Below are 22,467 nucleotides of genomic sequence, written 5' to 3'. Positions count from 1 at the left end.
TGTAAAAGGATGGTGAGGGAGTACGTAGCGGATCGCACGACCATCCTTGGTGATGCCTCTGCCCCCTACAACTACTGGGTGTCGAAGCTGGACATGTGGCCTGAACTAGCGCTGTATGCCCTGGAGGTGCTTGCTTGTCCTGCGGCTAGCGTCTTGTCGGAGAGGGTGTTTAGTGCGGCTGGGGGAATCATCACAGATAAGCGTAGCCGCTTGTCAACCGACAGTGCCGACAGGCTAACACTCATCAAGATGAACAAAGGCTGGATTTCCCCAGACTTCTGTTCTCCACCAGCGGACAGCAGCGATACGTAAGCAATACGTAGGCTGCACCCGCGGATGGAAGCTACGTTCTCTCTCACCATCCAAAACGGGGACATTTCTGCTTCATCAATCTGTGTCTAATATTCCTCCTCCTCCTCCTCCTGCTCCTCCTCCTGAAACCTCACGTAATCACGCTGAACGGGCAATTTTTCTTAGGGCCACAAGGCTCACTCAAATAATTTTTCAGAACAATTTTTATAAGTTTCAATGCGCTTAAAAGCATTGGAACTTTAACTTGAACCAATTTTTCGTTACACTGGGCTGCCTCCAGGCCTAGTTACCACTTAAGCCACATTAACCAAAGCGATTAATGGGTTTCACCTGCCCTCTTGGCTGGCCATGGCCAATTTTTGGGATGTACATTAGTACTGTTGATACAGCAATTTTTGTGGGCCCTCGCCTACAGTGTAATCAAATTAATTTTTAGGCCACCTGCATTACAGCTGACGTTACCTCAGCTGTGTTGGGCAATGCAATGGGATATTTTTATGTACCGCCGGTGGGTTCCAGGGAGCCACCCATGCTGTAGGTGCACACTGAGTTTTTAATACATCTGTACACTTCTAAAGAACCCGTCTGACTGGGGCATGCAGTGTGGGCCGAAGCCCACCTGTATTACGCACGACATTACTACCTCAGCTGTGTTGGGCAATGCAATGGGATATTTCTATGTACCGCCGGTGGCTTCCTGGCACCCACCCAGGCAGTGGGTCCACAGGGAGTTTAACCTACATGTGTCCACTTGTAAAGAACCCCAGTCTGACTGGGGCATGCAGTGTGGGCCGAAGCCCACCTGCATTAAGCACGACATTACTACCTCAGCTGTGTTGGGCAATGCAATGGGATATTTTTGTGTACCGCCGGTGGGTTCCAGGGAGCCACCCATGCTGTAGGTGCACACTGAGTTTTTAATACATCTGTACACTTCTAAAGAACCCGTCTGACTGGGGCATGCAGTGTGGGCCGAAGCCCACCTGTATTACGCACGACATTACTACCTCAGCTGTGTTGGGCAATGCAATGGGATATTTCTATGTACCGCCGGTGGCTTCCTGGCACCCACCCAGGCAGTGGGTCCACAGGGAGTTTAACCTACATGTGTCCACTTGTAAAGAACCCCAGTCTGACTGGGGCATGCAGTGTGGGCCGAAACCCACCTGCATTAACCCTTTCCAGTCCACTGTGTGACCTGTGAAGACATTAGGGTTTAAGGCTGTACAGCTCCGTTGTTGGTAGACGTCCGTCGGGGTTCTCTTACTGTATATTGCCAGCCTCTCTGCTGTCGGAGCCTATCCTACGTGTCAGCTCATGCAGTACTGGCTTTAGCCAGCATATAGCGCCGTTGTATAACAGCAGAAAAAGAGTAAGCCCCCTAGGAAAACCATATACAAATTGGATTGGAAAGGGTTAAGCACAACATTACTACCTCAGCTGTGTTGGGCAATGCAATGGGATATTTCTATGTACCGCCGGTGGCTTCCTGGCACCCACCCATGCTGTAGGTGCACACGGAGTTTTTACTACATCTGTACACTTATAAAGAACCCCAGTCAGACTGGGGCATGCAGTGTGGGCCGAAGCCCACCTGCATTAAGCACGACATTACTACCTCAGCTGTGTTGGGCAATGCAATGGGATATTTCTGTGTACCGCCGGTGGGTTCCAGGGAGCCACCCATGCTGTGGGTCGACAGGGACTTCACAATAGGGAGTTGTACCTGCCTGTGTCTATGAATTAAAAAGCCCGGTCTGACTGGGGCATGCAGACACCTTGACAGAATGAATAGTGTGTGGCACATAGGTTCCCCATTGCTATGCCCACGTGTGCAGCTCCTGATGGCGGTGGCACAGGATTCTATTTCTCATTGCTTCTGTACAGCATTGTGGGCTATCGCTCCGCCACTTTTAAAGAGGGTCGCTGCCTAGCCGTGCCAACCTCTGCAGTGTGTGCCTGCGGTTCCTCGTCATGGCAGACGCAATTCTAAATAGACATGAGCGTGGTGTGGCATGAGGGCAGCTGAAGGCTGCCCAGGGACACTTTGGTGTGCGCTGTGGGGGGGGAGGGGGGGCGGTTGGGCAGCATGTAACCCAGGAGAAGTGTCAGTGGAGTGTCATGCAGGCAGTGATTGTGCTTTGTTGGAGGTAGTGTGGTGCTTAGCAAAGGTATGCCATGCTAATGAGGGCTTTTCAGAAGTAAAAGTTGTTGGGAGGGGGGGGGCCCACTCTTGCCGGTATTGTGGCTTAATAGTGGGACCTGTGAACTTGAGATGCAGCCCAACACGTAGCCCCTCGCCTGCCCTATCCGTCACTGTGTCATTCCCATCACTTTCCTGAATTGCCCAGATTTTCACACATGAAAACCTTAGCGAGCATCGGCGAAATACAAAAATGTTCTGGTCGCCCATTGACTTCAATGGGGTTCGTTGTTCGAAACGAACCCTCGAGCATCACGGGAAGTTCGTTCCGAATAACGAACACCCGAACATTTTGGTGTTCGCTCATCTCTAGTAATAATTAAAAAAACTGATTTCCGATATGTGAAAGTATTAATTGAGTCGGCGTTTTTTGGTGGAGGAGACTTTTCTAGTGGCCATTTTGAACTTTGTCGTATTGAATTCAGCGCAGGTTCTTCAAATGGGAAAGAGATATATTAATCTTCACTAGAATTCACTCAGAAACACACTGGAAGTGTCAGTTTAGCCTTATCTTTACTTGTTTAGGAGTTAAGCGAGGGCAAAGTTGGTAAATTGAGTCTGACATCCAGGCCCTTTTTTCATTGACAACTCACTTAACAGTGAAAAGTACCTCCAGATGTTACAGTATACAATATTCCCATCTGTACTCAATAACAACAATGAGTTTCCACATTACTTTTAACAGGATGGCGCACCTCCACACTTTGATGTGCTTGTAGGCAGGTGGCTGGATGTGCAATTCCATGGGCTCTAGAGTGGGCATAAGGGGCTGGTAGAATAGCCGCCAAAGTCAGCTTAACACCTTTGGACTTTTATGTCTGGGGCAATTTAAAGTCCCTTGTACATATGAAAAAAATACTTAGCATGGTTCACCTGAAACAGCCAATCCTACGGTGATATAAAGAAATATCACCTGTAGTTCTTCAGTGTGTTCCCGAAAACTGGATTAAATGTTTAACCATGTGCATCTGGCAGAATGGTGGGCATATTGAACACATCATGTAAAGCACTTTGTGAAATTTTGTCCCCACTTAACTCTGATCATAGTCCAATCAGTGTTGACAGTGTCATACGGGCAAAATTACAACTCAAAAATAGCAATCTCAAGACCCACTTGGGTTAAACTTTAACCAGTGTGATCGCATATGCCAGAGGCAAGAAAACCCTGAAGTGGGACCTTAACATGTAACTTTTATTATTCTATACTAAAAATAATCACACTATATACATTTTAAAATTCCATATCAACTACTGTTGACAGTATTGACGGGGTGCGACAAACATTTGCCTGCATGTGTTCACTGATCAATAAGGACAGGTACAAGGAGCCAAAACTGCCCTCCTTATCAAGTACAAGGCTGCATATAATTAGTCAGGCCCATTGGTGAAAGCTCTATGGTCAGTTGTGGACCCAGCCGGATGCTAGCACTCCCTACTTAGTCAGCTTATACTGACTCAGCTCACCAATAAATCCCCATTGTGGACACATGAAAATAGCCAAGTGTCTACAATTCCATTTGCTCAGCGAGTGGGAGATATGGATTCCCCCTCTCACATGGGAATTGAGCAACTGAATAAGGCACTTGTGCTAAGCTGAACTGCAGTGATGGATGTGAGTTTAAAAGATAAAGAACCCCCAACACGTTTCACCAAACAGACTGGCATCCTCAGGGGTAACAACATGGTTATAGAGGGACACACCTCAAACGGTTAACACCCAGTTGTCAATTTATTTAAATAATTTCTAGGAGGCATTATGCAAAGTCTAAGAAAAGATGATCCAGAATTGCTGTTTCATGCGGAATACAAGTATTTACCCAGACACGTCAGGAGTGTTGAGAGGTCCTCTTTAAGCTCTCGGCTAATAGGAAATCAATAAAATGTTGACTTCAGCACTATGCCTAAACAAAGACTAAAACCTCGCATCATTAACAAGCTGACGATAAAGACAGGAATATGCAATGTAAATCTGGATGTTTTATGTGAAAACTATAGTATGATCGAGCCTTACAGACAAACTTTATCCCTCACCATTCGTTATACCATCAGTTTACTTGGCTAATGAGAGAAAATTAACGAGACATGCATACTGTGCAGAGAAAGGACGAGCTCTTCTGCTGCAAATATCAATATCTGGTGGACTTCACGATAAGATCAAGACACAAACTCAGAGCAAAACAATGGCAATTGCATATCCGGAAATAGAAGCGATACATGTTGTTAAGTAAACCCTAGCGTATTCCCAGTAAAGTGATAACATTAAAATTAAATGTGCTCCCAATACAATCAACAGTGTATAATTAGCAATTTACTTCAGCTCTCTCATTCTGTTACTATTCCTAAACATAATGTTTTCTTGATTATTGCATCTCTGGCTATAGCACTGTGATGGCTTAAGTGCACATATAAGTGATAATTAGTACATTTCTGGAGCTAGTTAGCACAACTATTTTAATCTAATTAGCTTTCATTAATATTCACTAAATAGCAGCTTAGAATTGATCCCTCTTAATTTGTCAAGGACCAATGGCATGGACACAACCATGAGGTTGAGTTGCACCTGCTCCTCAGCATTTAGCTCTGTCTGTTGTCACTCAGTATCTTTGGCAGACAAAATACCTGTACTATCTTGTTTTCTTACAGACCACAAACCCATCATCATTAGATGGTAATTCTACAGCTCCAAGATGTAGCAATCATTTCCATTGTGCTGTGATTACAGAAGTGTGTATTTGCTTAGCTCGTTTAGTCAAGGCCACTTACAGCCTGATGTCATGACTATGTAGTTACACAACTGTCTACTCATGAAAGGGTGCTCCATGTATCATGTTCATACTGACCCACTATGTTTTCCTCACCAGTGCTATAACCATTCTCTCAGAGGCAATTTAACCCCTTAGACCTTCCTCACACAGGCGTTTTCAACGCTGCATTTATTGCGGTTTCAGCAGCGCTGGCATGCGTTTTGACTGGAAACACTGCCAAGGAAGCTGAAAAAAATCAATACTCATCTGACTGGCGCAGTTTGGGTCCCTGCCGCTGTTCTCTGGAGCTCTGGGCAGTCTTCCTGGCATTTGTCAGCGTCAACAGATTATCATTTGCTAGTAACGGAGTTTGAATACCCTGCCTCCAGCGAGAGATTGCTCTGATTGGCTCAGCCATTTAAAACCAGTGCTGTATGCACCAATCACAGCCATTCATCGAATGGCTGTGATTGGTTCATCGAGTGCTGGCTCTGATTGGCTGAGCCAACGCTCGAGAAACCAATCAGAGCAATCTATTGCTGGAGGCGGGATCTTCAAACCCTGTGACTAGCAAACGATGCTCTGTTGGCGCTGACAAGTGGCCAGAAGCCTGCCCAGAGCTCCAGAAAACAGCATCAGGGACCCGGACGGTGCCAGCTAGGTGAGTGTTGATTTTTTTTTTTTAGGTAGTGTAATTAGGGCCTCTGTTTAGCGCTGTCAAAAATGCAGTACCAAGTTGTACGTGTTTTCAGCAGCGCCGAAACTGCTGCCTATTCATTTCAAGGTGCGACACACAGCTGGAAACAGGTAAAGATAGAACATGCATCGCTGTCAAAGTGCAGCGTTGAAGACGCTGAATTTTGACGCTTGTGTGAGCAGTCCCATTAAAATGAATGGGAGCATTGTACAGTGCTTAGCGCAGCGCTAAAAAGGCAGCGCTAAACGCTGTACAAAAATGTCTGTGTGAGGAAGGCCTTAAGGACCACAGTGTTTTGTCCCTAAAGGACCAGACACGTTTTAGGAATTTTACTCATGTGGTGGTTTTACTGCCCTATTTCTTTTTCTTCAGCTACCAAAATTATTTTTGTGGCTTTTTTTTTTGTGGGCTATTTTTAAATTTTTTTTTTTTTACTGACTTTTTTCCGTTTTTTTAGTTTTATTAGGGGTAAAGTTTTTTTGAAATTCATAGTTGTTTATATATAAAATTAGTATATTTACACTGAAACAAAGTATGCGAATGGTTTCCTCATCTTGTTTCAGATATTTTTTATATAGAATTTGTATAATCTTAGATTAGAGGGCGCATATGGCGACGGTTTTAGTTGGCGTCAGTGGTGGGTCATTTTCTTTTTATATATAGTTTGTTTTGTTCTTTTATTTTGAATTTTATTTAACCTTTTTTTGTAACTTTTTTTTAACATCTATGACCCCCATGACATCATATAAGACCTCTGGGGTTATTTACATTGTCTTTTTTTATTGCACACTTTTCTACTGTAGCTGGGGCATCCATAAGAGCCCAAGTTACAGAGGAAAACATCGTCCTTTAGTGACAATAGTCACTAACAGAGCTGATCGGAGTCAGCTAAAATAATATGGACTTAATATGCTGCATAGGCTATAGGGCCAGCTAAAATAATACGGGCTCAATTGGTACAAAACTAAAGTTATGACTTGTCACGTAGCAGACAGGAGGAGAGAGGAGAAGGGACGATACCTATTGATCCCGCCTCTGTCCTCGATCACTCTAGAAATATTGCAAGCTTAAAGTCTTTAGCATGCAGGCTGATTTGTACACAGATATCCCGAGCTTCTGTATGCATGCGCAGCAAAAGCTCAAATCATCCATCTGATCCGTGCTAACGCACTCCAGAGCTATACAAAATGCATGCAAATCAACGCTGCCACCACCAGGTTTGTTACCGGTAAACTGGAACCCGATTTATGAATTATGAACGCAATCTATGGCGTTATGATTCATTTTTAAAATGGACAAGGCTGACTTTTAAATTGCAGATTTAGTTATTGCATGGGAGCTTCAGGGAAATACAGTATGAATACACAACAAGACAGATTTTTTAAAAATAAACAGGGGAAAATAAAAGAAAGATACCAGATTTGGATATTGGTCCAATGTTCCAATATGTGCAGAGTCACTGAAGCAAATGGGACAGCCTTACGCCGAGGCATATCTCTGTAGGATCTGACAAACTACAAACAAAAAATGGAATCCAAGATAGACCCATGGCCTGACATCCAAAATGCCTGACAGCCTGAAGTCTCTACACCACAATGAGTCAACATTACCAGTTACATGTGACCAAAGCAACACAAAATTATTGTTAAACTGTTACTCAATGTTAAACTTTCAAAACATCTCATTCTTGTCCTATATGTGCAGTCCTATTACAAACCTTACCTGTAACTGCGGTATTTATTTCTAGTACAGATTATATACTGAATACTCATATCTGTATATGTTCTTAATACGCAAGACAAAGAGCAGCAAACTTGTCAGTGGTGTCAGTAAGAGAGTCAGAAACCATCAGACAGGAGTCAAAGATAATTTTTCTGTCAACTTTGAGAACGTTCTCAAAAAAATCCTAAAGGGCATTTGATATCTAAGGAAGTTGGCTACAGACCCCCTTATGCATACATTAAAATGGTTTGGTGACTATGCTTACTTAATTGTCCCCCCATGAAAACAGAGCATCAGAGAGTGTTTCCCTCTGAGCGTGAATGGACTATTATCTGCAGTATTTTTCTAATATGACTATGACAAGTTAAAGAAGGAACGGCAGCCAAGCACAATAATGACTTGAAAACGTGTCTAAAATATTGGAAATTGGCCAAAACTATATAACCTCTATGCACCTTGTTACATGGCATAAATTAACTTGGTCATGAGAGTATACAGTAATAGCACGGAGCAGGGCAGCAGTTCATATGCTTTACTTTTTAACATTATTATGGATATCTCCCATACAGATTTCTTTTATATTCAGATTTTATAGAGTGAGTAGAATTATGCAGTGGGGTCTAATGGGATTTAATAGTAGGTGAATTCATTATTTAAGGATATTGCTTGTGTAGACCATTGCGGTTATTCTGTACATTTCTTTATAATTACTATTACTTTTATTTCTGCCTTTATTTGCAGGTTTTGTAGCTGAACAGATTGCTGACAATAAAGTGGAAGATAATAACTCCCCTTTGGTGCAAAGATAAAATTGTTACAACCATATTAGCCCGGTTAATAAAAGAGATTTCAGTGAAATCTTCATCTGCTGCAGTGTGTGGTAGGCTGATATCTTTACTTCACGCTTGGATAAAGTCAGACTTATCTGAGAATTTATTGTATATAAAGAAGAATTAGAAGGTGGATATTTAATATTTAGACTCCAAATTTAGTTAAAATTCATGTAAATGCTGAAATAATGTGTAAAGATACAAACTTGTTACACCGTGTAAATGCGGAGGAACTTTATTGTTAGGTAAATGAAGTAATTTAGTTGTTCTAGTATAAATATTTGAGATTTGTCATATACCATTTAAATCTTTTGGTTGCTTCTAGAAACAGATAAAGACTAGAGATGAGCGAGCGTACTCACTAAGGCAAACTACTCGAGCGAGTAGTGCCTTATGCGAGTACCTGCCCGCTTGTCTCTAAAGATTCGGGTGCCGGCGGGGGAGAGCGGGGAGTGGCGGGGGAGAGCGGGGAGGAACAGGGAAGGGGTTGAGATCTCTCTCTCACTCTCTCCCCCCCGCTCCTCCCTGCTCACTCCCACAACTCACGGCTCTCCCCCGCCGGCACCCAAATCTTTAGAGACGAGCGGGCAGGTACTCGCATAAGGCACTACTCGCTCGAGTACGCTCGCTCATCTCTAATAAAGACTAATGAGAAGTGATTTGATGTCAAGGAGCAACTTAGACAAGTCATGTAGCAAACTTTAGCAAGATAAACGCTTACCCATAGACTTGGATACATGAATTCATATAAACTACTATCATCACAAAAAGTCGGCAAAAATTCCCAACAACTATTCACACTTGAAAGTGGCCAGGTTTATAAACCGGAGTGGTGCAGCTTCGGGGAGCAAAAAAAAAGAATCACCCAAGTTTTTATAAACTCATACAAACCCTTTTTAAATTTATTGCGTCTTCTATGGGAAGGCTGCTTAGTATAAAAATGGTCTTTAATGTCGTTAGACCTGCCATAGGAATGCCCCTTATGAATTATTGGAGCATTCAAGTTGCATTTAAGAAAGGGGCCAACCTCCTGAACATGTTCCTTAATTAAAAAACTGCAAGTGACAAATTGCTGGCTTAGTTCCATAGTATTATAATTACCAATTTGCTAATTTTTCAAGCCAGCACCTTGAATGTTTGAACACTTTACAGTCGAACGTGTCTGTTTAATCTGGAAATTTTAAGTATACAACTCTTCCTTGACAACAATTTTTTAATGCCATTTTTGAATACATTAGGCTTACATTGTTAAGAGTTATTTCCACTGTTAACATAATAGTTCCCTTGGAGTTAGAACATTCTTCTAACCGCATAAATTGTTACAGATCAAAAGGTGTTTGAACTCCTGGTCTTAGCTCACTATTTGATATAACTTCAATAAGGACATTCCCTTCAGTTCTTAAAGGGATCTAAATCTAAAAATGATAACTTTTACATACAAAGACTGTTTACATGTGAGTTAAGGCCCATTTACACGCAAAGATGATCGCTCAAAATTTGTCAGAATCAGAGAGTTTTGAGCGATCATTTTGCATTAGCTACTAATGGGCTAATAAGCCCATTTGTAGATAACTAGCTTCATCTGCACATATTTAGAGAACAGCAAATGTTCTGTTCTATAAATACATCTGCTTTGTACTGCCGTGGGCTGTCGGCTGCATACAATGTTATCAGCACTGCCCGCGGAGAACACGGCATGCCGTCCCTGATATCAGGGTCGAGAATTTTATGCTGACTTGAAGTCAGCAGTTAATGAAGAGTGCACGGTAAGTGGATGATAGGCATGCATTTACACGCAATGGCTATCGCTTAAAAGCTGTTGTTTGGATTAATTTTGAACGATAATCGTTGTGTGTAAATCAGCCTTTATACATTGTTAACTGAAAAATAATACTAACTGTAATCAGTGCTCACTTCAGAAGAGCCTCCCAACATGTCCTGTGCTCTCTTGAAAAGTGTTTGTACAGTTTTCTTAATATCTTTCATGTTTCCCTTTCTATCACTCGTGTCACTATTGGCTGCAGCCTGTTTCCACCCCCCTTTGTTAATCCAGAGGAAGGCAAAAAACTCCCAATGAGGAAGAAGCCAATTTGCCCCATTTGGGGGGAAAAAACTCCTTCCCAACAATATGTATAAGAACATGTACAAGGAACCCACATGGTGCCTTATCTATAAGAACATCTACACGAACAACACATGGAGCCATATCTATAAGAATATGTACAAGGAGCACACATGGAGCCATATCTAAAAGAACATGTACAAGGAACATACATGGAACCATATCTGTAACAACATGTACTAGGAACATACATGGAACCATATCTATAAGAACATTTACAAGGAACATACATGGAATCATATCTATAAGACATCTATAAGTGATCTAAACTCTATGCTTCTCTTAATACATTCCATAATTGTGTTTGCCCTTTTGGCTGCTGCATCACATTGTTGACTCATGTTCAGTCTATGATCTATTAGCATACCCAAGTCTTTTTCACACATGCTGCTTAGCCCAATTCTACCCATTCAATATGTGCTTTCTTCATTTTTCTTGCCCAGATGTAGGCATTTTTCTTGCCACTACCAACCGTCAAAGCAGAACCTCGATCGATCACTCTAGCAGTATTGCAAAGTTGAAGTCTTTAGAATACAGACTGATTTCTATCCAGCTTTCCTGGGGTCCTGCCACATGCAGACCAAAAACACAAAATCACCAGCTATCCGTTCTAACGCACTCCAGAGCTCTACAATGCCCACACAAATACATGCTGCCACCACTAGTTTGTTATAGGTAAACTGGAACCCAGACTTATGAATTATGAACACAATCTTTGGAGTTTATGGGTCATTTTAAAACGCACAAGGCTTAACTGATAAATGTTCGACTTATTCTAGAAGAGGTCTAGCACTGCAAATATAGGTATATACAAAAGATATACAAAAAAAGGTTGTTACACGAGAGTATAAAGAAATACAGGTATACACATAATGCAGTTTAAAAAAAAAAAAAACTGCAGAAATTAAACAGAAGTTACCAGACTTGGATATCGGTCCAATGTTCTGATTGGCGGAGTTCCAGAAACAAAGGGACAGTCCATATGCCTCAGCATATCTCTGTCGATTGACAAGTGGGGTTTGTGTAGCCCCGAATTATAAAGGGTCCTCTAGAACACACCTTTTCCCCATCCCCTCCGATGACATAGAGAGAAGGGAGGGTTGGATTCGTAGGGGCCCTGAAAAATCATAATTCCCCATTTTCGCCATATCACAGCAGGGGACCCTCCAATCGTGAATATAGGCCTGGCATATTTGTAGTCATGATGACACGTAAATTATGCCCTGGTATGCAGATATGCCATTTCGGGTGTTACAGAGTTTGTAGCACAACGTGTATATGTGTTTTGTTCAGCTGGCTTGTTTGATTCTGAAAATATAATTTATATCGGGCTAGACCCTTCAGATGACCCAACAACCTTTATTAAAAGATTCTCTTAATAATCTTGGCACAGCTATGGCTTTGTGAACTGACAAAGATGTCAATCCACACCAGCAGGGGGCCATTTAGCACTTCTGTGTTAATGGCTAGTTTTATTGCCAGTGTAACAGGATTGCCTGGCCTCTTGTACATCAAAAACCTGGCAGATGCAAAGATAGAGGGAGTAAAATTAGAACATTGAACTCATCTTTCCCAGTATCCTGAGCGGCAAATTGCTAGGAATAGTTGGGGGACACTTTATCAATATCTCTATATCCCACATACCACTAAGAAAAAGGCAGCAAGCATGGTTGTAGGATAAAACTAGTATTACCCAACTGACAGCAAATAGATTCATCCAATAGTTTCTCCAGAGATGTAGCAGGCAAGGAAGGGGGTGGGCAGGCGGGGCATGTGCCCCAGACGCAGAAGGCAGGGGAGGTAGGGGGGTGCTGGCAAGCACACATTAACTGCAGCAGGAGAAATCCCAGTGGCTGCTAGGTCAGAAGTCAGGCCTCCTTGATTTTATTAGGGGCTAAAGGTGATATATATATCTATAAAGGGCCAAAGTGTACATTATTTCTAAAAGGGAGCAAGAGGAGATATTATGACTGATTGGGGCAAAAGATGGCATTACTACTGACTGGAAGCAAAAGGGGTTATTAGTGAATTGTGAGAAAAAGGGCTATTACTGAGTGGGAACATAAAGAACACATTATTACTGGTGTGGGCACTTTTACTGTGTGAGGTTCACTATAAGCAGCACTTACTGTGTGGTGTCTTAAGGTGGCACAAAAATCGAGATACTGCTATTGTGTGGGCACGACACAATACGAGTATCTGGTGGCATTATTGCTACCTGGGGCACTATAAAAGGAGGGATTGTGTAGAAGTGTGGATAACATAGCAAGAGTGCTGGTAAAGAGAGTAGCCAAAGATGTCTGTGTGCTAAATTCTGCAGAGAAAAGTTGTGTCCAGGAGAAATCAGCATGGCGGTCTGAGCTTGTCACTGGATATAACGGTACTGTAATCACTTATACGGTCTGCAGTGCGCATGTGTAGAGCTGGTGAAGTAACCTATTTTTCAGGTGCAATATTAAAAATTGAAATCAAACTGACCAGGTGTAATAAGTGGCTTTGTCATGAATTAAAGGGGTTGTCCCGCGGCAGCAAGTGGGTCTATACACTTCTGTATGGCCATATTAATGCACTTTGTAATGTACATTGTGCATTAATTATGAGCCATACAGAAGTTATAAGAAGTTTTTCACTTACCTGCTCCATTGCTAGCGTCCTTGTTTCCATGGAGCCGCCTAATTTTCGGCGTCTAATGGCCAAATTAGACGCGCTTGCGCAGTCCGGGTCTTCTTCTTTTCTCAATGGGGCCGCTCGTGCTGGATGCCGGCTCCGTGTAGCTCCGCCCCGTCACGTGACGATTCCAGCCAATCAGGAGGCTGGAATCGGCAATGGACCGCACAGAAGCCCTGCGGTCCACCGAGGGAGAAGATCCCGGCGGCCATCTTCAGCAGGTAAGTAAGAAGTCACCGGAGCGCGGGGATTCAGGTAAGCGCTGTGCGGTGTTCTTTTTTAACCCCTGCATCGGGGTTGTCTCGCGCCGAACGGGGGGGGGGTTGAAAAAAAAAAAAACGTTTCGGCGCGGGACAACCCCTTTAATGGCTTTTGCATGTAATGTGAAATACAAAGCATTACTAGAACATAAGACTGACACATCACTACTTTACATTTGTCTGGTTCGGTAAAAAAATACCATATATTAAAGGAAATATTCCTGAAAAAGACCGAAATTATCTGTCAGTTTTGAATGAAAAGGTCTCTGAATTTGCAAAGTATACTATAACGTCCAGCATCGCCCTCTAAAGTGTGCCCATTGTTAGAGTCACCAATCTCTCGTAGCACACGCTGAAACTCCCAGTGCGACATCTCTAGTAATGCTACAAGAAGGCAAAGTTGTTCCTTTTCAAATGTGAACACAACATGTAAGTATATTCAGTGATCCTCCATTAATACCTGTTATAAGTAGCTGCAAACTTTAGTATTGTGCAATATGGCTGTTTGTAAAGAAAAGTCAGGATTAGAGTGGTTTCACATCTGCAACTGGGACCCCCAGTTGTAGATTCCAGCACAGATCCGGCTCAAAATACTGGAAGAAAAAGTGCCACAGGAGGTGCTTTTTCTTCTGTCTAAAAGCCAGATAGCTGTGCAGAAACCAAACGTACCCCACTGTAGTCAATGTGGTCCGTTCGGCGCTGTTCAGATCAGTCCTGAAACGGAGCGTTGGGCCATGAGGATTCCTCTTTTCTGCTCTCTGAACGAAGCGGGAAAGTGGAACCCCGGCGCAGGTGTGAAACCAGTTCCTAAGATATTTCATTTCTTATGTTCTTTTCTGTATATCCTTACATGTGCACAATGTGGATTAATAGGACATACCTGGGTAATGATGCATACTGTCGCTCAATTCCTTCAAAACTGAGGTTGCGCGATCCATTTGGACCTCGTGCAGGCACCTTCAAAAATAAAAATAACATTTAACATATGGAGAAGTCTTGTAAGATGGCATTATACAGCATACAAAGAAAAAACACTAGCTAGAAGACCACATACACAACAGCAATCCTGGGATCCTAACTCCTTAGAAATGACCTCTTGCTATTAAGAGGCTTGTCTCCGAGCAGGGGCATTACTCAGCACAGTGATGCTGGAGTTGGCAGATCGATGCAGCAATTTCAGGTTTTTCTCTTTTCTTTTTAACAAAATGTGAACTTGATGAAATGAAGTGCACCCAAAGGTGAAGGCCAGAATAGCAAGTAAGAATGCATTAAAAAGAACAGCAACTTCTCTGCAACTAGATACAATTTTTTTCCCTCTGCTCCACCACATTTACTACTTATGAAAAAATACCATGCGATCCGCATGAGGCTGCGTTACGCTTTTTAATCTTCCAACTACTGGAACAACATGTGATTTTTTCAGGCATGTAAAAACGCATGTACATTGATACAAATCACGTGCTTTTAGGAAAATAGTGTGCGATGTAGGTCAGATTTTCACTGACCCACATCGCACTTGCCTGTGTAAATACGGCCTTAGAGCCCCCTGAAATACAGGGATGAGTGCGCCGACACTACTATTCCTCTAATACACCACTTAACCGTCAAATTATATTCAGGAATCATTCCAAGTGAGGTTGAATCAAACCAAACTATAATATTCAGTGTTAGGTTACTGTTTATCAGCACAACACGCAAAAAGATTTATCACCTCCAAACACAAGAAGAGCCAGGTATACTGGACAAATATCCAAGCACAACTTTACAGTGTACACATGTATGAGGCGTAAGTGGGTCATTTATCCCAAAGTGGTATGGGGTCGCAACAGGTACTAGTGTAATATGTCTCCACTAGAATAAAGGGTGGAGACATGGATTGGCAGCCCTGAGTGTAAGAAAACGCCCCCAGCTACTGATTGGCTGCCGCAGACGTGCCCTCCTGAGACAACTGGTACTGGTCCTGGCATCCAGCTGATAGGAACCTTACAAGCGGCTCTGGCAATTCCAGTACCAGCCGCTACTACTGCTGGCCGTCGAGCTTGTGGAAGCGGCACCGCCTCTGCCAGTGCTCCAGCTGCTGGCAGGGCAGCTCCTCTAAACAGCTCTGCTGCGTCCCTGGCTGCCAAACAACTGGAAGCAGCTCCGGCAGTGGTGCTGCAGCAGGTCTTCTGGCTGGCCAGCTCCTGTCTGGCTGGCTTTCAGGGAGGGGACAGCACTGAGCCAGCACCAGCTGCTGGAGGAGGACATCTCGTCCAGCCACGGGACCCCCATGGCAACAAACACACCGTAGGGAAGGCCCGGATCCTCTGTGCCCTCACTGCTACCAGATGAGGACAGCAGCCAATCCGGAGCTTTGGGGCATTAACAGGGCATCACCTATCACTCTGTAGGTCTCCACCTGAACCTCTGGTGTCGATATATTACACTAGTACCGTCACAACATATGTTAACTGATAGCGGTAAACTTATTGAGTTATCAAAAACAAAAAAACAGTTAAACAACAAATTCAGCACCGCTACATCTGTATATTTGGATTCACAGCACTCAACTCTTCAGAAGTGAATGAAAAGTTGGTCTTTTGCCTTATTGCTGAATTGCCAGCATAGTTCCCTTATATAAGGAGATGATGCTACACTATATCCTCAAATGATACAGACAGTCAAGAAAGGGAAGTCAGGGTGAAAGCACTTCAGCTATTAACACTCAGCTAGAACACTAGATCTGCACTCCACTTTGTTTTCCAAGGGGTAACCTTCGCTGGCAGATGCATAAAGCACTATGAAAAGCTTCACGCAGGGAGGGCAAACAGCACGACTACAGATGCTTTTAGGCCACTTTTAGCTCTGTTCCCGTTTTCACCTGCACAACTAGCGCTGAAGCTTTGAGTGCCTTGTTAAAAGGACGCTATTAGTCTTTTTTCCCCCTTCTCTCTCTCTAAGTAAAAGCAGAAGTCTCACCGCCGCAGTGTCCCTCGCATTAAGAAATGTTCCTGTGTCTTGGCATTGCTAGAGCCAGAAGCCTTTGTGCGGGGATATGTTGAAAGACCTCTCAGCCGCCTCCCTTTCACCAGATTAAAGCTCCAGTCTCAATCAGTGCTGTATATGGAAGGTGCATTAAGGCATAAGTACTCCAAAGTAACTGCTTTTTAAAGCCTGGTTTCTAATTGTCGATAACCTTAATAGCTTTTCACGGGTGGGCATGAAAGACCTAGGCTGGTGGCATCCAGAACGGATGTGCGCATTTTATGTATTACTCAGAATCCCCAAAAATACATTTCATTCTCCATGAAGGCGGCAATGCAACTAATGGAATACATCTGCAATTCAATAACTTCATGTCTTAGCACAGTGCCCGGTTAGAAAAAGCAAAAGTATTTTCCTCTACATGTACTGATGTAGAAGTGCGATCCTGGGGTGATTTTTATCTCAAACTAATGTTTTTGCGGAACATTAACTACCGTATGTATGAAAGTTGTGTTACTTCTTGAGGTCTTGTATTTCAGGAGGGCTATTGTCCTCTGTTCTCATCTACTGGACATATATTTTATCAGCAGTATCCTTCTATGGGGTGAATGTGGACATTCACATCCTGTTGGTTTGTCTTAGGGTCCTATCAAGCGATAGGTTAAAGGTCCAAATTCGCCAAGTTCAAGAAATATGTTCCAGATTCTCTTGCAAGCTGTTCTGTATTCAGATGTCAACATGCACAGAACCTACAATGTAGCTATTTCTGCACATACCTGTTTAATTACTGGTTCAATTACCTACTAGCAGGGCAAATGCACACTAGCAAGCATGAAAAACTCGGCCTAATATCATGCTTGCCAGCGTGTTTTGTCCAGGGCAAAGCATTTTTAATTCAAAATCGCATTGTTTCTGTGAAATTGCAATCCTCATGCGCGTGAAACATGGGAAAGGGAAACACCGCATCACATGGCATGCCATGTGATGTCTTTTTAGGTCCCACTGAAAACAATGGGTGAAATAGAACATGCTGCGAGAAAAAAAAAAATCACTCATATGAATAAATCTATTCAAAAACTCACGGAAGAATATCCCTCCTGTATATAAACCCTTAGGGCCCGTTAAGACGCAACGATTATCGCTCAAAATATGTGTTTTGAACGATGATCGTTGTGTGCATTACACGGCAAGATGATCGTTCAAACGTTAAGCGATCACCTTGAGCTCCGAGCGGGGGATGCAGAAGACAAGCGGGGCCGCTTGTCTTCTGCATCCAGCTGTTCTCTGCGTGGAGTGCCCAGCTGCTATACAGCCAAGCAATACCGAGCGGGAGATGCAGAAGACTGTTCTCTGCGCGGAGTGCCCAACTGTTATACAGCCGAGCGCTCCGAGCAGGGTATGAAAAACACACCTGGACCGCTCTGTTCTTCATACCCCGCCTGTATTCAGGGAGTGGGATTCAGCTAAAACAATAGTATCCCGCTGTGAATCCCTGATAAGACTCATTGGTGTCTTTTAGCATGCTGAAGGATCAGCGATCAGCGAAGGCTTAACGAAAACTGCACGATGTCAGCACAGTTACACACAACGATTATCGCTCCAGAGAATTTTGGGCGATAATCTTTGTGTCTAAACGGGCCTTTAGATGAAGGATGCATTAGCATGTTTGCTCAGCTATATGAAGCTTCTTGCAGCATTTTTGAAGACTGCATTGCCTAAATAGCACTTCCCTAATAATGTCAGTCTCAGAACTGTTCCTTATAATTTGCCTGCAGGCCAGTCTGTAGATTACACAATCACTTGCATTCAGTTGATGTATCCACAGGGCAAAATCCTGGATTATAAAATTATCTCTAATGTTGAAATTGTATTATTGAACATGACAGAATCAAATGAGAGTTCCTTGACCCAGAGTAAATAACGGGCTACATCTGGGCTATAGGTTGTGCCAAACACAGGCCAGGCCTGTCTCAGCACCATTGTAATAAGTGGTGTTCTGGGCAGAAAGGTCTGCTGGCCTAAATAAGGACAATTATTATTTATCCTCTGTCAATCAATGACCAACTGGCATGTTGTAAAGAGAAGCAACTAGAAGCATGTCTAAATCCTCATTTATTGAATGACCTCTGCACATAAAATGCAATGTTTCGACTTTCAGCAACTTATTTCCATGTATTCAATAAAGGAGGATTTTTACACACTGACATCCAGTTCCTTTGTCTGGAGTTTGTGTTCTCGTAAGGGACATCTGCCGCTGTTCTCCACACATTGGTATTTGACTGGCATGTTGTGTCCCTTCTTTCTTTAAAAAGTGATTCTTCAGCGGGTTAAGTTTTGTATCCCAAATTTCCCATAACAACATAATATACACTTCAGCTGTTGCAACCCAAAGCTGTTTCACATTAATGGATTATTAGATGGTGGACAAACTGCTCACTTAAGGGGTTGTCCCACTTCTAGCTGTTTTGTAGCTCCATACATTGCACAGTGGCTCTGGTTGGTTCCGCAGAGTCCCATCCACTTTAATAAGACTCAGCCTGCAGTACCAACCTGGACCACTGCAAAGTGTATGGAGCTGTTTGCTTCCTGCAGCAAAACAGCTGGAAATGGGACAACCTCTTTAAAAAAGGCTTTGCAGCAGCTAAGGGTCATATTACCAGTGATAATGTACCCCTACCTTAAGAGATTACAGATACTAAGGGTCACCTTGAAGTTCTGTGACCTGTATAAGTGAACTTACCCTGCGACCTCATTCTACTGTATAGTCACAGGACTCCTCTGTATCCTCAAATATTCTTAAAATATATTATAATACTTGGGGAGGGGAACTTTATCCCTTATGTTATACCGTAGTCCCATGTATTATAGAATAGTAATTTATGCCATATGAACTTTCCATTAGCTACACTGTATACAATATAAGCTTTGCTACTAATAGAAAATATATTTACATATAGAAGAACATGAATAACTGCTGTTTTGCATTAAAAGATCATTAATTATTAGCTCTTTAATATAAATTAATTTTTCTATTGCAGAAGCCTAAAAACCTCAAGTAAATTCCAAGTCATACTTAGTATTTCTTAAGAAGAAGGGTCAACTTTGAAAATGGACAACAATCAAATAATCTGACCCTGGGGACGATTAGTGTTAAGGGGGTCCTCGGCGCAATATATTTGTGCAGCGAAAGAGGTTAGATGATGTAGATTTGCGTGCGTATTGGCGCATAGTACTGTACTTTTTGCGCACGCACGCCAGTTCACACGTGCTCAGGACGCACGCTTCTGTGATTTAAAAGACTATTTAGCCTAAGAGATCCACAGTGTATTACGCATTTGCACGCATATTGAGTGCAGATTTGGGCACCTACCATAGACTTCTATGGAGCCCTTGGTGCGCAAATACCTAGGGAAATAGAGCAGGACCTATTTTTCTGCACGCACACGAAATGCGTATGCAAAACAAACTCATGAGAACAAATTCATTGACATCAAATATGATTGTCTGAAGAAGCCCTAAGTAATTAATAAATAACTCAATTTGCCTAAATGCAAAAAAATCCATATATTCCACCGTCCTCAAAAGTAAACTTTGTTAATAAATTCTTACAAAATATATGTGAACGGAAATAATAGTGATTACAATTACAGACTCTTACTTCCTGCGGGCGCATCAGAAAATTATACATATTTTAACCATAAATGTCCATTTAACTGTGGCCAATCAATCTCACTGCCCACAAATATAGAAGTAATGATGTGCGCAACGTGTCTGCAGAACGCACTGTGCATGAACTGCAGACTTCAGGATAGATAAGTCTGTGGCAGTAAACTAATAGGTCTTTACAGTCTTTTACCAAGACATTGGCATCCTCAGGGGTATTGGGGCATTATCCAGAGGGCTACTGTTTATGCACAATGGGCCTCATTTACCACAACTGTCTAAAACAAAGCCTTTATTTGTTGCCCATAGCAACCAATCGCAGCACAGCTTTTATTTTTCCAGAGCAGTTTTAGAAATAAAAGCTGAGCTGTGATTGGTTGATATGGCCAACAAGAGGGTTTTGACACACTTGTGATAAATGAGACCCAGTTATGTGTTCACACATAACACATTTTCTGCAGCTGAAGATCTACTACAGATCTGCACTAAAATCCACATATGATCTCTCATGTGAAGAGATGAAATTTGCTCTGAAAATCCGTAGCATAATTGGCCCACTGCGGTTTCTGTACAGCTTTTTTCCCACACCATGTGGATGTGATTTGTTAAAATGGCTTGTATTGTAAATTCTAGAGATTTTCCATGTGCAAAATCCAGAGCATGTACACTATGGGCTGCATGAATGCTAAGCCCCACGGTGGTGGAGAAAATCTGCACAGAATCCACCATAGAAATTACATATCAATTTCTCCACACTTGCAGTTTCTGGAGGCGAAAAATTGCATCATGCTCCATTTTTGTGTGGATTCCAAAGTCAATGGAAGCTATCCGATCTGCGGACAGGTTGCCTATTCCGTGGGAGAAACATTTTCTTGAAAAAAAAACGTCTATACTGCGCATGTGCGACAGCAAACCCCCAGGTCCATCCGCAGGACAGAAAAGAAGCCACCAGAGCCGGATTTCACTGTGGGATTTTGCATGCGGAATCCAGCTCTGCAGTGTGCGGGGGGTCTTACTGCTGTAGATTTTGGGGTGAATTTTGATGCGGATTTCAGCCCATTTGAAGAGGTAAATCTTCTGTTATATGTGGATTTTGACATGTATTTTGGCGCAGATTTTAATACATATCAGAAGCAAAATCCAATTGTCAAATGTAGATTTTGACACAGATTTTTGTGCACATTTTGATGCAGAGCTAAGTGTGAATGAAGCCTAAAAACAACAAAACCTAAAACTATGAGGGTTTTAAAATGTGTGCATAAAAATGTATGCCATATAGAATATGGCATGGGTTACTGTTAGATATGGGGTTACCACTAGGGGCGCTGGGATCCAGTTGGTGCGAGATGCTCGTCCTGGTGCTGCGGGGGCCCGGGCTGACGGCTTTGTCCGTGGTTCCCCCACTCTGGTGGTTGGTTGTGGGGGGCGCGTCCCGCGTGGGTGCGCCTGTTCGTTGGTCGTCCGTACGGTGCTCGGGCCGGTACGCCCCACCCGGGGGAGGCAGCTTTATTCAGTCATCATGTGACTTCACCCCGCTCCTCTGGGCGAGGAGTTCTGCATTTATAACTTGCTGGCCCAGACTCTGGTTGCCAGTGTTTGGTTTGTCTTCTCTGCCTACACCCGCATTTATTGACTTTTGTGTGTTCGACTTCGGCCTTTCATTTGACTCTGCCTCTGTTTGACCCTCCTGTACGCCGCACGTGTCTTTCGGTTTGACCCTGCTTGTTTCACAACTATTCTCTGTTCTGCTCATTGTTGCTTCCAGTCGGCTACACGGTGCTCACCTGCCGGTCTCCCTGTCCTTCCTTCTTTGGGGTCCCTGTCACTAGTGCAGCACAGGGACTGTCGCCCAGTTGCTGCCCTGGGGCCTAGCCCAGGGGGGCAAGTAGATAGGGACATGGGAGAGGGCTGGCGTAGGGATCCCCTGTCCATTTGCCCCCGTCAGCATTAACAGTTACATTAATAGCAGTCTGACACCTTCGGACGTGAATTTTTCAACGGATTTGATGAAGAACAGGCATTTATGCCATGGCGAATTCAGACCATAGCTCTGGAAATCATAACGCTATAAAAGCAAATCTAATATATAAAACTATGGTGCTACACACGAGAGGCTGCCCACGTCTCCTGCCCTGGGAGGATTATCATCCTGCATATGCTTCTGTGTTTTGTACATTAATGTTTTGTAAAGTATGGAATAAACGGCCAGCGACATTTTTCTAGAGCCAGTTATTGTTTCCACACAGCAGGTTTTATAGTAATTTATAAATAAAGATATATATA

The 22,467-nt window shown here is 43.0% G+C and overlaps 1 protein-coding gene and 1 long non-coding RNA gene across 5 annotated transcripts in view; one reads left to right on the top strand and one right to left on the bottom strand.

The window, feature by feature from the left end:
* The window catches only part of LOC136576619 (uncharacterized), a 109,800-nt gene extending 101,256 nt beyond the window's left edge, over positions 1–8,544 (top strand). Inside the window, exon 3 of the long non-coding RNA XR_010786397.1 lies at positions 8,420–8,544. This is a non-coding gene — a long non-coding RNA (uncharacterized lncRNA). The remainder of the gene's footprint in view (positions 1–8,419) is intronic.
* PARD3B (par-3 family cell polarity regulator beta) overlaps positions 1–22,467 on the bottom strand; it is a 1,131,600-nt gene that overhangs the window by 145,985 nt on the left and 963,148 nt on the right. For all 4 annotated transcript variants that reach the window (XM_066576076.1, XM_066576075.1, XM_066576074.1 and 1 more), the window contains one exon: positions 14,438–14,514. In XM_066576076.1, the coding sequence (XP_066432173.1) occupies positions 14,438–14,514 (77 nt within the window). The remainder of the gene's footprint in view (positions 1–14,437; positions 14,515–22,467) is intronic.

Source organism: Eleutherodactylus coqui, chromosome 8 (assembly GCF_035609145.1).
Source record: "Eleutherodactylus coqui strain aEleCoq1 chromosome 8, aEleCoq1.hap1, whole genome shotgun sequence".
Lineage (NCBI taxonomy): Eukaryota > Metazoa > Chordata > Amphibia > Anura > Eleutherodactylidae > Eleutherodactylus > Eleutherodactylus coqui.
The sequence above is the reverse complement of the archived record's forward strand: the minus strand, read 5'-3'. Positions and strand labels throughout refer to the sequence as shown.